At 58.4% G+C, this 15,905-nt stretch overlaps 2 protein-coding genes across 26 annotated transcripts in view; both read left to right on the forward strand.

The window, feature by feature from the left end:
* PHKA1 (phosphorylase kinase regulatory subunit alpha 1) overlaps positions 1-3,505 on the forward strand; it is a 51,796-nt gene extending 48,291 nt beyond the window's left edge. For all 7 annotated transcript variants that reach the window (XM_075896551.1, XM_075896552.1, XM_075896555.1 and 4 more), the window contains one exon: positions 58-3,505. In XM_075896551.1, coding sequence (XP_075752666.1) covers positions 58-231 — 174 coding nt within the window. In that variant the 3' untranslated portion in view covers positions 232-3,505. The remainder of the gene's footprint in view (positions 1-57) is intronic.
* Positions 3,506-4,360: 855 nt separating this feature from the next.
* HDAC8 (histone deacetylase 8) overlaps positions 4,361-15,905 on the forward strand; it is a 50,289-nt gene continuing 38,744 nt past the window's right edge. For 10 of the 19 annotated variants that reach the window (XR_012895617.1, XR_012895619.1, XR_012895620.1 and 7 more), the window contains exons 1-4: positions 4,372-4,527; positions 6,791-6,843; positions 7,886-8,016; positions 9,139-9,280. Coding sequence is in view for 14 of the 19 variants with exons in the window: in XM_075896563.1 (XP_075752678.1) it covers positions 4,447-4,527; positions 6,791-6,843; positions 7,886-8,016; positions 9,139-9,280 (407 nt within the window). In the remaining 5 variants the exon portion in view is untranslated. Of the gene's footprint in view, positions 4,528-5,311; positions 5,546-6,790; positions 6,844-7,885; positions 8,017-9,138; positions 9,281-11,462; positions 11,618-15,905 lie in introns of those variants that run through there. The other 9 variants (XM_075896558.1, XM_075896559.1, XM_075896562.1 and 6 more) reach the window with 7 other exon arrangements.

The raw sequence follows: 15,905 nt of genomic DNA on the forward strand, positions 1-15,905 counted from the left end.
GGGGGGCCGGGATGCCACTCGGGTGCACTGGGGGCTAACTCCCTTCTGCCCCCCTAGAAAGCACTGGGCGCCGACGACAACATGCTGGAGAAGGATCCCGCCACAGGCATCTGCACCCTGCTCTATGACAGCGCCCCGAGTGGCAGGTTTGGCACCATGACCTACCTCTCCAGAGCCGTGGCGACGTACGTGGAGGAGTTCCTCCCCAGCAGTGGCTGCACCATGCAGTAGCTCCGCCTGGGCCTGCAGCTGGAGTTTACACCCTGCCGGGGCTGCGTTGGGGCGTGGCGCTAGCTTGCTGGAGGCTGTCTCCGTGCCGGGGGTGAGAACCTGGCTTGGCCCTGGGTTACCCCACAGCTGCGGAGAGCTGCCCCCAGCGGGGGAGGGGCCTCTGCTGCGGCCCAGCGATGGGGCAGGAGAGAGTGAGTGTGTGTGTGTGTGTGTGTGTGTGTGTGTGTGTGTGTGTGTGTGTGTGTGTGTGTGTGTGTGTGTGTGATTTGCATGCAGCCCCCCAGCTCCTCCCCCCGGACCGTCTGTGCCTTAGTCAGCCTGGGGGCTGCCCGGAGAGGGGCGAGTGGGGCAGGCTCCGGCTGCCCTGACCCCACTGGCTTCCCTCCGGCCTGGCAGGGTTTGCACTGGCGTGTGGCATTTGGAAGGAGGGTTTTAGAAACTGAGCTGTGGCTTGTCCTGCTGTGGCAAGGCCCAGAGCAACCCTCCTGGCATTAACGGAGCGACCCTAACCGCGTCCCTGCGCTCTGCCCCCTCGGCCCACATGCTGCTTCCCGTGCTGCAGGCTGGCCCCCACTCCTGTGCCCCACAGCGCTCCCCCCGCTCCTGTGCCCCACGGAGGCCCCACGGCGCTCCCCCCGACCCCCGTGTGCCCCACAGTGCTCCTCCCTTCTGTGCCCCACGGAATCCCCCTGCTCCTGCGCCCCACAGAGACCCCCCCTGCTGTGCCCCACAGCGCTCCCCCCGCTCCTGTGCCCCATGGAGGCCCCACGATGCTCCCCCTGCTCCTGTGCCCCGTGGAGGCCCCACGGCACGTCCCCTGCTCCTGTGCCCCATGGCGTTCCCCCCCCCCGCTCCTGTGCCCCACAGAGCCCCCCTGCTGTCCCACAGCACTCCCCCCGCTCCTGTGCCCCATGGAGGCCCCACGGCACTCTCCCCCACTCCTGTGCCGCACGGCGCTCCCCCTGCTGTGCCCCACGGAATCCCCACGCTCCTGCGCCCCACAGAAACCCCCCTGCTTTGCCCCACCGCGCTCCCCCACTCCTGTGCCCCATGGAATCCTCCTGCTCCTGCACTCCACGGAGCCACGGAGCTTTAGGGAACCAGGCAGAATTACAGGTGGGTGCACGGAGCCTGAGCTGCCCCTGGGCCCTCTTGGGGGCTCGCCAGCCCTATCCCATGCTGTAGGCAGCCAGGCTTTGACATGCTGTGCGCCTGACCCCTGGCCTGGCGACTTGCCCCCGCCCCTCCCAGAGAGCCCTGGCCGTCTTCTCACTGCCTCGCGTGCCTGGTCAGAACGGCAATGGGGAGGGGCCCTCGCTGGGGTCTGTCCCCCCAGGGACTCTGGTCTCAGAGCCCCTGGCAGCGAATGCGGCTCCTGCCCCCGGCTCCCTCGCTTGCAGAGCAGTGACTCGGCTCCCAGTGCCAGCTGCAGGGCAAACCCAGCCACAGCCCCGCCCCGCACTTTTACCCCCCGCAGGTGCCCAAGCTCTGCCCTTCTCCCCAACAGCACCCCCAGGGCTGCCTCCTGGAGCCCTGCCCCTTCCAAGGCCCACCACCAGCGTGCCCCCACTCCTGCCCTTTGCCACCAGACTGGCTTCTGTCATGCTCGTCTTGCAGAGGGGGCCTCCAGACAACTCTCCTGCCCTCCCTCCCGCCGCAGCCCGGCCCCGTGTGGCTGCGCGCCCCTTCCAGGTGTGCCCTAGAAACCTCCCCTGCCGCCCTCCGCACTGTCCCTCTAATCGACCCGGGGCTCCACGTGGCCCGTAGGCTTCCTGGTGCTCTCCAGCTGTCTGCCCCACAGCCATGCTGAGTGCCAGCGCCATGCCCACTTCTCACTCGTGCACCTCAAGCTCCTTGCAGCAGTTGGGACTATAGTGGCACCAGCCTCTGTTTGTCGGGCTAGGAATGGGCGAGCGGAGGGATCACTTGGTCGTTCCCTGCTCTGGTCACTCCCTCGGGCCCCCGGCATTGCCCACTGTGGGCAGGCAGGACTCTGGGCTGGATGGACCTTTGGTCCGCCCTGGTGTGGAAGCAGGATGCCTTGAGGGTTACTGGAGTGTGATGGTCACAGTCGAGCTCCTCCCAGTGCCAGAGAGATTGTCCCGCAGAGAAGGGGACAGGGAATGCCTGAGTTGGGGCTGCTTCATATCCAGTCGGTACCATGTCTTACAACAGGAGCCCTCCGGGAGCTGGGGGTCTCGCATGCAGCTAGCTCACCCGCGGAGGAGGCTTGAACCTGGGCCCTCCGATGTGAATGCACGAATGCCTATTGCCCCTGAGAAAGGAATGAAGCGCCTCTGGCTGCTGGGGGGCGGGGGAGACGCTAGTGCACACGTGAAGGCTCGTGACGTGGGTGTATCTGGAAAGTTGCTTTGTGCTCAAACACCCGAGTTCCTCCATGCTGCAAACCAGTCACTCCTGGCAGAGGGAGGAGGGGCTGGCGGAACTGGCAGCAGGACCTGCCCAGCCAAGCCTCTGGAAGTTCTTGCCATGGTCCTGGAAGAACAGCTGCCGGTGGCAGTGGATGCCTGGAAGGAAGCAGAGTGGCTAATCTCTGTGTTGGACGGGAACGCTCCTGGGCATTTATTGGAACAGAACAGGCCATAAAACTGGACTGTTTTTGGAGCGGGGGCTCCGACCATCCATCCTGCCACCCCTGTCCTCTGAACCCAGCCCCAAGCCCTCTGGGCCTGCTGTACTGATGGGCACCGGGGGCTGAGGAGCAACATGAATAGTAAACCCTTCTCCCCATGGAAGGAGAGTGCTGCCAGCCAGTGCTGAGTTCTGGGCCTCCACAGTGGGATGCTGGGCATCTCTATCTCCGGCTCTGGCACCACAGGCCAGGGGCTCTAGACAGCGTGTGCTCCAGAGAGCCTCCGTATGGGCCAGGAACCCGGCGTCCTGCCAGGGGGCTTCTGCTCAGCTGCGTTCAGCTTTGCTTCTGGAGAGAGCAGAGGCTGAGCTGCACCTGCACACCTGGTATGACACACTCAGGGGTGTGAGGCCAGCCGGGGCCCAGTTGGGCCGTAGGTAGTTAGGGGTTCCAGCGTCAGGCCGCGTGCTGCGCTCCACTGGGAGGGTTTGCTGGCCTAGCACAGTTGCACTCCTCTACACAGCCATGTAACAAATCTGCCTTTCCTAGGTCTTGCCTTTGGTTTCAGAGTGAGGCTGAGACGCATGTGAACATCAGACCTTTTTTTTTCCCTAATAAAACAAAAAAGCCCAACTTGTCTGAAGTGTGACAGGCTAGAATAAAACGCCTCCCTTTCCCTTGCGTGTCTGTTCATTTCTCGCGGGGCCATGGCCAGGCGGCTGGGGGTCGGCCCCCGCCGGGGGTCCTGGGGGCCATTCCGCTTGCCCGTCCCGAAGCCGGCTGGGGCGAGCGGCGTGTTCCCTGCCAAGGGGCTGCAGGCCCAGGAAAGGGCACTGGAGTGCGGTGCTCCAGGCAGCGCTGGGGGCGAGCGGCGTGTTCCCTGCCAAGGGGGCTGCAGGCCCAGGAAAGGGCACTGGAGTGCGGTGCTCCAGGCAGCGCTGGGGCGAGCGGCGTGTTCCCTGCCAAGGGGGCTGCAGGCCCAGGAAAGGGCCGCTGGAGCGCGGTGCTCCAGGCAGCGCTGGGGGCGAGCGGCGTGTTCCCTGCCAAGGGGGCTGCAGGCCCAGGAAAGGGCCGCTGGAGGGCGGTGCTCCACGCAGCGCTGGGGGCTGCTCGGACGTGCAGGGAAGCCAGCCTGGTCCCAGTGCAGACTGGATTGTGGAGAAAGGTGGGGCACAGGACTACAGCTCCCGGCGTGCCCCGCGCATGAGGCCACAGCTCCCAGCATGCCCCGTGCATGGGCCGCGCCGCGGGACTACAGCTCCCAGCAAGCTCTGCGCGTGGGCCGGGCCCTCAGGGCTACAGCTCCCAGCATGCTGTGCGCACGGGCCGCGCCGCCGGACTACAGCTCCCAGCAAGCTCTGCGCGTGGGCCGGGCCCTCAGGGCTACAGCTCCCAGCATGCTGTGCGCACGGGCCGCGCCGCGGGACTACAGCTCCCAGCATGCTGTGCACACGGGTCGCGCCGCGGGACTACAGCTCCCAGCATGCCCCGCGCAGGGTCCTGGCCCTCAGGGCTACAGCTCCCAGCATGCTGTGCGCACGGGCCGCGCCGCGGGACTACAGCTCCCGGCGTGCCCCGCGCCCGCCCGGCGAGCCGTTGGCCGAGGCGGAGGCGCGGGGCCGATGGAGGCGCTGCCCCCGGTCTATGTCTGCGGCGCCGAGTACCTGGCGCTGTGCGACTCGCTCTGCAAAGTGCCCAAGCGCGTGCGTGAGCCGGGCCCGGGGGGCGGGGGGCCCTGGTGGGGGCGGGGCGCTGGGGGGTAGAGGCGGGGGGGGGCCGTGGGGGCAGGGTGCTAGGGAGCAGAGGCGGGGGGGGGCCCTGGTGGGGGCGGGGCGTGGGGGGCAGAAGCGGGGGGGGCCGTGGGGGCAGGGTGCTAGGGAGCAGAGGCGGGGGGGGCCCTGGTGGGGGGTGGGGCGCTGGGGGGTAGAGGCGGGGGGGGCCCTGGTGGGGGCAGGGTGCTAGGGAGCAGAGGCGGGGGGGGCCCTGGTGGGGGGTGGGGCGCTGGGGGGTAGAGGCGGGGGGGGCCGTGGTGGCGGGGTGCTGGGGGGCCGAGGCGGGGGGGGCCCTGGTGGGGGCGGGGCGTGGGGGGCAGAAGCGGGGGGGACCGTGGGGGCAGGGTGCTAGGGAGCAGAGGCAGGGGGGGCCCTGGTGGGGGGTGGGGCGCTGGGGGGTAGAGGCGGGGGGGCCGTGGTGGCGGGGTGCTGGGGGGCCGAGGCGGGGGGGGCCCTGGTGGGGGCGGGGCGCGGGGGGCAGAGGCGGGGGGGCCCTGGTGGGGGCGGGGCGCGGGGGGCACAGGCGGGGGGGGCCCTGGTGGGGGCGGGGTGCTGGGGAGCAGAGGGGGGGGCCCTGGTGGGGGGTGGAGCGCTGGGGGGCAGAGGCGGGGGGGGCCGTGGTGGCGGGGTGTTGGGGGGCCGAGGCGGGGGGGCCCTGGTGGGGGCGGGGCGCGGGGGGCAGAGGCGAGGGGGGCCCTGGGGGAGCGATGCGGGCCTGGGGCCAGGGTAGCGGGGGGGGGGTTTACAAAGCAGTGTGAGGTGCAGCCCCCCGCGCTGCGCTGCAAGGCCTGTGCCCGGCCCTGGTGCATGGCGCCAGGGGGGGCTGGAGACGCGCCCTGCTCCCTGCAGGTGACGGGCGCTCGCTGGCTGTGTCCGGCCGTTCAGACCTGGCCAGGGAGCAGCCGGGAGCCTAGTTTAGAACAACCGGGCACAGATCTGTTTTGCTTTGGTACATTCTGTGTAAAAATCTCCTTCTCCCTGCGATAACTTCGGGGGCAAGGGGACCCCAGCAGACCTAATCTCTAATCAAGCTGCTCTCTTCCTGGCTCTTGGGTAGCCGGGGTCTCCTGGTGTGGAGGGGAGCAATATGTGCTAAGGGGTTTTCAATATCCTCTGATCCAGGGAAGCTTAAGAGTATACAAAACTTGAGATAGCTAGAGCCTGAAAGAATGTAACAGGCTTGGGGATAAGTAGAACCCTAGAAATCCATGGATGTCTGCTTTATATCGGCAGGTATCTGCAGATGTGGGTGCAGATATCTGAGGCTCATTTTTGCAGATTCAGTTGTAGATACAAAATTTTGTATCTGCACAGGGTTCCTAGGATAACTCCTCCTTGTGCCAAAAGCAGGCTGCTGGCTTGAGGCAAATTTTGAATAAATCTGGATAAAATCTTTATAGCAAAGTCTGCACCCTGCCTTTTAAATTAAAAGGCAAAGAAAAAAGTAAAACAAGGCAAAATCTGTTTGAAGTTGCCCAGAGTTCAGGAGTGAGTGACTGTCTCTGGGAGACGGATGAGTGGACTGAGTCCAAGTGAGATGCATGCTAGATGCAGCGCATCACATGGATGTCGCCTGCATGATGTACATAGGCCCTTTGGGTTTGGGTTTTATTTTATAACATTTCTTTTATAACATTAATTAAAATGGATAACACCTGAAATCTGAAGGTAGGGGTCGTCTCGCCGTGTGGCAGTAGCCTTCCACTCTCTGCAGCGGGTCAGCCTCTCAGCTTCCAGGACCTAGTTTTCTTCCTGTTCATTCTGCCACTTTGCAGAGGGAGCAGATGGAGCCATGGTGAAGTGCTGAGATGTGAGGGGAGCAAAGGGTGCACCCCATGACTACTGGCCCCTAGTATATAGAGCCCCCCCCCCCCCCCCCCCCCAACCTGGCTCGCCCTCCCACACAGCTCTGTCTGGTTTCCCTGCAAAAATGTCCTGGGTCCTGAAAAATCCACCATTTGGATGAAAATCAGTAAAACCCGAATGCTGGATTTTTCCAAACCCAGGTATTTTGGAGGGAAATCAGCAAAGACACATTGCTGGGCTTTGGACACACCAGCACCATTTCGGGGTAGGACCTCTGCCATGTCTGCTGCAAGTCTGTGTGAGGGTGAGCGTCACTGGCATGCTTTTACGTACGGCTCAGGCATGCGTCACCTGGTAACCTGTGCTCTTCATTTCTCTTCCCCTGTAGGCCAGCATGGTGCATTCTTTGATCAAAGCATATTCCTTACTGGACCACATGAGGTAAGTGACATCACCTCTTTCCTGAAGGCTGTATGCTAATTGTCTGATGCTGCAGGTGCTGAGTATCCTCAGCTCTCCGGGTACTCAGTGCCCGGCAGCGCTTTGCAGGACTGGGCCCTGCATTCTGTGCATTCATAAAACCCGTCCACTGACTTCTTGTGTTGGTGATTTATATGGTGAAACTCATGAGGGGTCAGAGTAGGGGGTTAATCAGACTGAGGGGGATGCATTCAGGAGTTTGCAGTTTTCCTTGACCTCTAAATTGTGCTTTGTGACAGTAAAGGGTGCATGCGTGTAACGCATTGGTTTGCTAAGCTGGGTGTCCTTGCTTTGCTGTGGTCCTGCCCCTAAAGGTGCTAACTGGAAAGCAGAACTCTCAGGTAGGAACTAAGGGTTCAAGAAGGCTGACACCAGTTCTGGAGCCAGGGGGCCAGATGTGGGATGTGAAAGGTTAAAAGGCTGCATTGTCCTGTTTATCTTACTACAGAGGTAGGCAATGATTCCCACTTTAGAAATTGTTCAAGTGCCTCGGGCTGCACAGGAAGGGGTGGGGCATCAAGTGGAAGAGGCAGGGCCAGGAGACTTCCAGGTTCCCCACTCCCAGACAATGGTTGGTCTGGGGGTGAGGGAGTGCTTTTGCCCCCTCCCCCCCCCCCCCATGGTTCCCGTGGGTGCCCATGCTCCTGGCATGGGAGGAGACTTCTCGCGCTCCCCTGCCCCTAGACCAATTAGGCCTGGGGGCGGGGGAGTGCACAAAGCCTCCTCTGCCCTTCCCCCGCCCTGCGAGCAGCGTGCAGCATTTAAAAGCACCACGTGCTCCGGGCAGGGCAAGGGAGGCTTCTTGTGCGTCTCGTTCTAAGGCCTGGGGCCAGGGCAGCGGCAGGGCCTCCGTGGGCCGAGTCTGGCCTGTGGAGGCCCGTTTGCCCACCCCTGTCTTGGTAGCACAAGTGAATTTCAGATCCAGACTGAGAAGCTTGCAGCCAAGGGGTTCCCGACACCTCCTGAGTCTGCCATGCTGATCTTGTTCCGTCGGTCTTGCTAGGCTAGTCAAGCCCAAGGTGGCGTCCCTGGAGGAAATGGCGAGCTTTCACACGGATGCCTATCTGCAACACCTGCAGAAGGTCAGCGAGGAGGGGGACGACGACCACCCGGAGTCCGTGGAGTACGGGCTGGGTAAGGGGCCTTTTGAGCGGAGACCCAGGGGAAGGCGGCTGTGTTCATTTTCAGCTTGCCCTTTTGTGCGTTTCTCACAGGGGGCTTTCACCAGAAGAAGCCTTCAAAGGTTTTCTCCTTTTCAGCCTTTTAACCAAAGGATGGTTCTGTTCTGGGGAGTGACTGTAAAAACGGGCTGCTCTTACTGCACCGCTCTGTGACATGCAGTGCAGACCTCTTCTCCAAATAGCGCCTGCAAGAGGCAGCATGTGTCCGACAGGGAGCTAGGTTCTAGCTGTCTCGTCCACCGTTAACACAATGCTAATTGAGTTTTGGTTTCAGGGTCGGTATTACAGGGGCTGGTGTGACGAGGAATTAACCCAGCATATCTTTCAGGTCACAGGGTAAATTGGAAGGCTGAAAGCTAGACACAATACAAGCGTTTACTTGGAAACTGAGTGCATTTGCTCTGGCGAGTCTCTACTGCCTGCAGCAGACATGCATTGGTTAGGGGTTGTGGTAGTGCTCTGGGAATGGCTGCATAGACAGCGTGTCGAGTGCCTGTCGAGGTGGGCTGGCAGGCACGGCTGCTGCCCCCCAGAGACAATAACCATGGGACCCCAAGGGACATCTTGGAACTGTACGTCGGTGGCCGGGCTGAATAAACAGTGACTTCTGGCCCTTGTCTAGGCTAGGGATGTCAATGTGTAGTCGACTACACGATTAACTGATGAGCCTGGGCTTATTGGTAATCCTGATGACTACACGCACTCCTCCCTTGCTGCCTTTGTATCAGGCAGCAAGGGTTGGGGGTGGGGAACTGGTGCCTGTGAGGAACTGGCTTTTAAGCTGGCTCCCCACAAGCACCAGATCCCACAGAGCTGCCTGCTCACCCACCCCCACTGCTGCTTCTATTCGAGAGGCAGCAGTGGGGGAGAGAAGGGAGCCAGGAGCCGTTACTTGGGGCTTTCAGGCGTCTCCACAAGTGTATCCGCTCCTGTGGAGCCGCCGCCCTATGGCTGTATCAGAGGCAGCAGCATGGGCGGGGCAGCCAGAGCTGTGAGTAGAGCCCAGTGCAGTCCCTAGTCCCCCAGGAATGCAGCCGTGTTCCCACTCAGTGACACTCCCTGGTTCTTGCCCTAGGTTACGACTGCCCTGCTACTGAAGGGGTCTTTGACTATGCAGCCGCTGTCGGAGGGGCCACCATCACTGCAGCCCAGTGTCTGATGGACGGCAAGTGCAAGGTAGCGATTAACTGGCCTGGAGGGTGGCACCATGCAAAGAAGTAAGAACACAGCCTGTTACCGCGCGCTTTCCACCCTGGTGTCTGAATGAGCCCGGAGCTCCTGGCTTTCCACGGCCCCGCAGGAGCCACAGAGGCCAATCCCAATGTATCGGGGGCTGCTCGGGTGGGCGGGCTGAAAGAGAAGAGGCAGCTGGGGAAGAAATGGGACATAGCACGGAGGAGCCCTCCCATGCTCTTTGCTGTGTGCCGTCGAGTGGTCGCTTAATTCTCTGCTAGTACCTCACGTGCTCCCAGGGCCGCTGCACTGCTCGGTGCTAGACAGACAGGCAAACTGCTGGTGTGCTGCCAAGCACTGAAGAAATAGGAAACTTGGATACAAATGAAGGCGTTAAGAAGAGGTGAGGTGGGCTGGGATTGGGGGTTGGGTCTTCATAGTCCTTCCTGCGCTCTGAAAGTACCTGTTAGCGCTGTACCCGAACAGCTGGGAGAGGGCAGTACTCAGAGCAGCCCGAGAGGAGAGGGGGACTTTTCCTCTAAGGTGCCCTCGTTCCCAGAAGGTCACTGGACTACAGGGCTACGTCTACACTGGCCCCTAATTCCGGAAAAGTCATGCAAAGCAGGTAAGTCAGAATAGGAAAATGCGCGGGGGATTTAAATATCCCCCGCGGATTTAAATAAACATGGCCGCCGCTTTTTTTCCGGCTTGGGGAAAAGCCGGAAAAAAGCGTCTAGACTGGCGCGATCCTCCGGAATAAAGCCCTTTGCTGGAGGATCTCTTATTCCTACTTTCAAGAATTGGAATTAGGAATTAGGGGCCAGTGTAGACATAGCCCAGGTGTATGCAGCTAGCTGGGGCTTGTCCCCTTATTACGGGCTGAGTTTCAAGCGACAGCGGTGCTTTATCTTCTGAAGTGCAACGGCCGCCTGACAGTGAAAAAGTGACCCTCCTTCTAATCCAACCATAAGATTTTCCAGACCCTCCTTCTAATCCAACCATAAGATTTTTGGACCAGTAGTCTGTCGGGATGTAAGACTATAGAGTGGGGGCCCACTCTGGCTGGGTGGGGCCCGCCCCCGTCCCCATCCCCGTATGTCCCGCACTTAGCCATTCGCACTCCTGATAGCCTATTGTTTTGGAATCCTGCCTGCCATAGTAACCTAAAGCTGCAGTATTGGAAAATAAATCCTCCCAAAGTACCTCATCGATTGTGGAATGCTGTATTTAGGGCCTGAGTGCGATTCCTTCTTGCCCTTTGTGGCCCAGTATGGGGCCAGTCAAACTTACTGCAGCTGTGTTCCCGAGCAGTCTGGGAAGATGTAAGGAGAGTGCAGAACAGTTTCATTGTGCTCAGGTCGAATGAATGTTAACAGCTTCTTGTGCTGTGCTGTTTTTACTGGCCTGCCTAGGGTCTGCCAGATCAGTGATGCCTGGAACTAGGAGACAGCGTCTCTGATGTGCTGAGTCCTTCGTGCTGTTTTGGGAGGAAATGTTGCATGCTGAAAACGGCAGGTTTCGCTTACTGATTTTCAAATCTCTGCAGCCTTTGCCAAAGTACCACTAGGGAGAGCTCTCGATTAAGTCCAGTGGCGTTCCCCCACTTCAGCAAGCACGTGGAGTCTCTTAGCTGTGTATTGTGTCTCTAGTTGAAGGTTCTGTCGGTATTTCCATGACAAATATCTGTCCTCAGGAGTTAATAGCTTGTCCATAGCGTCTGGCACTAGCCGGAAACGTAGCCTGCCGTGAGACAGCTGAGACCATCTCTTTTCTCTGGTGCACCGAACAGAAACGTCAGTACAGGTAGTTGGGATTTTGAAATCAGTCTCCAGATGTCTCACTGAAAATGCCTTGGGGAGCTCTGAGGGCACTTCCCGTTCCCGGGACAGGCGCATTGACAAGGACGTAACAGTGTCTTTGGCATTAGCTTTGCTCAGAGAAAAGCGTTCACTCCCGCGAGCTTGGAGGTTGTCCCACAGGAGCCTCCGTCGGTCACTGATGTGTCAGATGATGCATCCTGAACGTGTCCAATAAAGCCAAAGAAAAATCACCTGGTTATAGATACTCTGTTACGCTTGTGAATCCGCTGGGTGTTTAACTTGCAGCTGAGGCTTTTCCCTGGCGGCCCTGTCACTCCTGCCCACAACGTGCATTTTAAACACTAGCCTTGCTGTGTGCTCTTTGGGATCAGTATTAGAGGCACCCGATGTTTGTGTTCATCTGCAGAACCGTTACGGGGCTGTGCTAAACGCAGACAAAACCACTTCCTGTCTCCGCTGTCAAGTGAACTGCCTCAGCAAGAACACCCCTTTCCCCCGACCTGGATGCATTCAGCGCCTGCTGTTAGCGGTTCTATTCTTGGCCCACTGTTTCCTGAGGCTCTTTGGTTCTGCTTTGTAATAAACCTTCACTGATGTGTGACCTCGTCCGCTAGTGGATCTTTATCTTGGTGGCTCGGTTGCGTAGTTCATCCTGGAACCGCAACAGACAGGATTGAATAGAATAAATGCTTGGACTTAATGAGGACTCTTGTGCTGTTTGCACAGTGTAAGGCCCTGGTGAAGTGTCAGCCCAGAGTCACACCCTTAACAGCTGCTTCTGGTGTATTTATAGAGAGAGACCTCTCGGGCCTACCCCCACTGCGCTTCAATTTCCTAGTCGTGTGTGTTGTGTCCTGAAGCCTTCCTTTGCCTCTTGCCTAAGGCAGCGCCACATTCCCTCCCACCCACACTCCTGCAGCTCCAAACGCGGGAGAGCCCCAGACAGACCTTTCTAGGCAAGCGGGCCGCCGGTGTGGGCCACGTTTTCGTGATTGTGTATGTTACCCCTAGGGGAGTTCTGTGCCAAACATTAAAACTTCTACACACAATATCCTAAAAGTCTGCACGCCTTACTTATCCAAATAACACGATCGAAACATGCCAGTTCCAGGTCTTTTGGTAATTGATTTCAGAATACTTGTCAGCCACCTAACAAAGAGTCAGGAAATACTTCCCAGACGGGTTCCTTATTAAGGGCATTAATACAGAAGGGAGTCGGTCGTTTACACTCCAATACAGGAGTGCATCTCCCCCACCCTTCAGAAGCAGGGCAGATGCTTGGGCGAGTGGGGGTGACAGCAGCTGAGGAAGAGGGAATTAATTGCTGGGAAGGTGCCTCAGCCCCCACCAGTTACCAGTTAACCAGTAAATTTCTAGGGACACCAGCGCCGTGAGCACAACTACCCTGTCCCAGGAGCACGGCTCCGTTAGACAGTCTTGCGGCCTGCGGCGATGAAGGAGGGCCGCCCCTGCGGCTCGTGCGCCAGTCCAGGGTGGAAATCCCATGGGTTGGCCTTGAAAATGCATCGCCTGCCTGGGACAAATGTAGGCTGCTCGTTAACATGCTTGGGCAGCAGAGGAGGAGACCTTCCCTACAGTCACCCAGCAGCCGACACTTGGAGGCCTGTTCGGAACATGGTCTAAGTGGTAGTTCAGTGAATCCTACGGACACGCTGCAGGGCCTGGGCTTTGCTTGGTGGATCTAAGGGCTTGTCTTCATGGGCAAGTTCTTCTGGAAGAAGGCAAGGGCTTCGTGGCGGGGGTGGGAGGACAAGCGGTGGGCTGAAGGGGAGGGGGTGGGCCTCAGGCACTGGGGGACAAGTGGATTGGGGGTGGGAAGAGGCAGAGTGGTTGTTAAAAGGAAACACCTCTGGCTATTCTGTCAATGGGTGCTTAGTCCTAAACTAGGATCTTTGTTAAAGCCAGCTCAAAGTCAAGTTGTGTCCCTGCCAAACAAGCGAACACAGGGGTCTGCCAGATGCCCATTGCTAGCTGTGGCTTGTGTTCCAGACTCAGACTGCGGGCCCACTTCTGGCAGATAGATGGGTCTGTGGGGCTTTTTCAGGCTCACTGTGCAATCTGGTCAGTTTCAGAATGGTGCTCTAGTCCTACCTTACCCCGCCACTGCGAATGGCTTTGCAGTGACGTTTTCTCAGTCTGCTGCATATTTCTCCCCCATGCAGTGGGACAGGTCAGTGGGAACAACACAGGAACCTGAGTTCATGGGAAGCAGGGCATTGGGCTGCCCACAAGACATTGCCAAATGCACAGAAGCAAACGGTCTGGGAGGGGACCATCGTTTTGCGGCCTTTCAGTCGCTGTACTCAGAGGTGCTGGCTGTAACCGCAAGAGGTCACATTCAGGCAATGTAGCTTCTTAAACGTTGACTTTAGCACCAGGAAAGTGGTGGAGCAAACTGCAGAGAGAATGTCAGAGGGGACGCTGGGTAGTTAAATGATTCCAGGTTTTTTCCCCATCCCCCCATTTTTAATAGAGGAAATAATGATGCTGTAAAACCAGAGAAGCTCTGGTCTGCAAAAGTCATTGGGTTGGAGCTGACAGCAGAGCTACGCATTTGACAGGCAACTTGAACTGGGCGTGGGGGGTGGAGGAGAGAGGAGGAGGCAGGAGTGCTGGGTGTTTGGAAAGGGGGGATCTGGGTGGAAGGTTCTGATTGTCCTGTTCCCGGCACGGTGACCATTTTGGCAACAGCGCTCAGGCTTGTTAGTGAAGTTCCCCTCCCTCAAGTCATTGCACTTGTGGAGAAGGGAGGAACTTGGTCTGGATGTGAAGATATTATAAAATCTTGCTGCTTGTTGCTGGAGTCCATTTGGTGAGGTCTTTCTTCATGCTGGACGGCCCATCGTTTCTCTTGGGGATTGTGCTTGGGCTTTCAGATGGGCATTGCTCGGATCAGACTCCTGTTTTCTTTGCATATTGGTGCTCTACTTGCTCTTCACTAATTGTTGGTACTTCGCCAGTTACCCGTGTCCTCAGAAATGATTAGCAGTGCTGTGAGGGCGGTAGAGGCATTGTATGATGGTCCTACACTTTTTATCATGGGTCTCTGTCTCCAATTCAGCCTGGGCAGTGGCACATTGAAAGAGTGAACAATACTCACAAACGGTAGGCATGGTGCACAACAGAATGAGGCGAGAGGGTTTGTCTGTTGGACACACGCTGGCTCAGGGTATGCAATTAGCTAATACCATCCTTGTTATCTTAGCGAGGGAGCTGCTACGCAGCACTGCATGTGAATAAATCCATTCTTCAGCTTACATCTTTCCTTTACTTGCTGCTTTTTCTGCAACTGTTGTACGGATTTACACACCTAAGTGCACACATGCTTCTGTTTTGGAGCCCTGAGCCAAATGGGTGTATCTAGAATAAGTGCCCCTTTGTCAAAATAACCTGCTTGTGGGGGAAGTAGGATGTTGGCTTAATTGCTTCCTGAGGTCGTAAACGTGGAAACAGAAACCACAGTCTTCACGGGCTCAGGGCTTCTACTTCCAAATAGCCTAGGCTGGCTTGGGGCGAAGGGTTGGTGCCTTTTATGGCTCCAGCGCTGCCCTTTGATCTCTGGTACCACACTCCAAGCTTGCATCCACCATGAATCTCGGGGGCATCTTGGAAGCAGTGAATTCTCCCTGCTGGAAGGTGCACTTGGGCACTTGCCACTTCTGGTTTCCTTTACGTTTCTCCTCTGCTCTGCTTGCAAAGAGAGCCAGACAGCGGCAGCTGCTGCCTTGTCTTTCTGCGGGAGGGGGCTAGTGTGATCATCCAGTCTGACCTCCTGCACAACTGTATTCCCCACTCCTGTCATAGCCCCAGAGTCCTCAAGCCTTGGTTTCAAGCCTTCACGTACCCGAGAATCCACCGTTTAGTCTAGTGCATATCAAGTGACCCAGGCCCCATGCTGGAGAGGAAAGTGAACGTTCTCCAGGATGTCTGCCAGTCTGACCTGCGGGGAAGTTCCTTCCTGACCCCGGCATGGCCATCAGTTATCCCAGGGCATGTGGGCAAGACCCACCCCACCAGTCAGACACCTGGGAAAGACGTCTCCATGGTAACTCAGCACCCCTTCCCATCTAGTGTGTCAGTTCCACCTGTTGGAGATGTGTGCTAACAGCAGGCATGGATAAGGAACCGGGGAGGGCCTGTAACTGAGCCAGAGGGGGCATAGGAATATGAGTGGCCAGACCGGGTCAGACCAAAGGTCCATCCAGCCCAGGGCCCTGTCTGCCCACAGAGCCAGAGCCAGTGCCAGGGCCCCAGAGGGAGTGAACTAAACAGGGAATCATCAAGTGATTCATCCTTTGCCACCCATTCCTTGCTTCTGACACCCTCCCTGCCCATCCTGGCTAACAGCCATTGGTGGACCTGTCCTCCGTGAATCTGTCTAGCTCTTTTTTAAACCCTGTTATAGTCTTGGTCTTCTCAACATCCTCTGGCAGGGAGTTCCACAGGTTGACTGTGTGTTCTGTGAAGAAATACTCACTTTGGTTTGTTTTAAATCTGCTGTATCTTAATTTCATTGAGTGACCCTTCGTTCTTGAGTTACACTGCCTCTAGCAGTGAACCTCTCAGCTCTGCTCCACAGACTCGACTGGCTCAGGCTCTCAGCCACGCTGGGGGCCAGCCTACACTGAGGGGGAACCAGTAACATCTGCCCGCCTGGAAGGCTTCTTGTGGCTGTGCTCCAGGGCCTTGCTGGAGCCTAGCTCCAAGTACGATAGGGTTCTGGCGAAGCTGCCGAAGGGAGCAAGGCCCTGGCTGAGAAGAAAGGCTCTTGATGTATCGCATGGCTGACTTGGGCACGCAGGATCGCAGGCCAGCTTTTGGGACTGGG

This window comes from Pelodiscus sinensis, chromosome 13, assembly GCF_049634645.1.
Source record: "Pelodiscus sinensis isolate JC-2024 chromosome 13, ASM4963464v1, whole genome shotgun sequence".
In the NCBI taxonomy this organism is placed as follows: Eukaryota; Metazoa; Chordata; order Testudines; family Trionychidae; genus Pelodiscus; species Pelodiscus sinensis.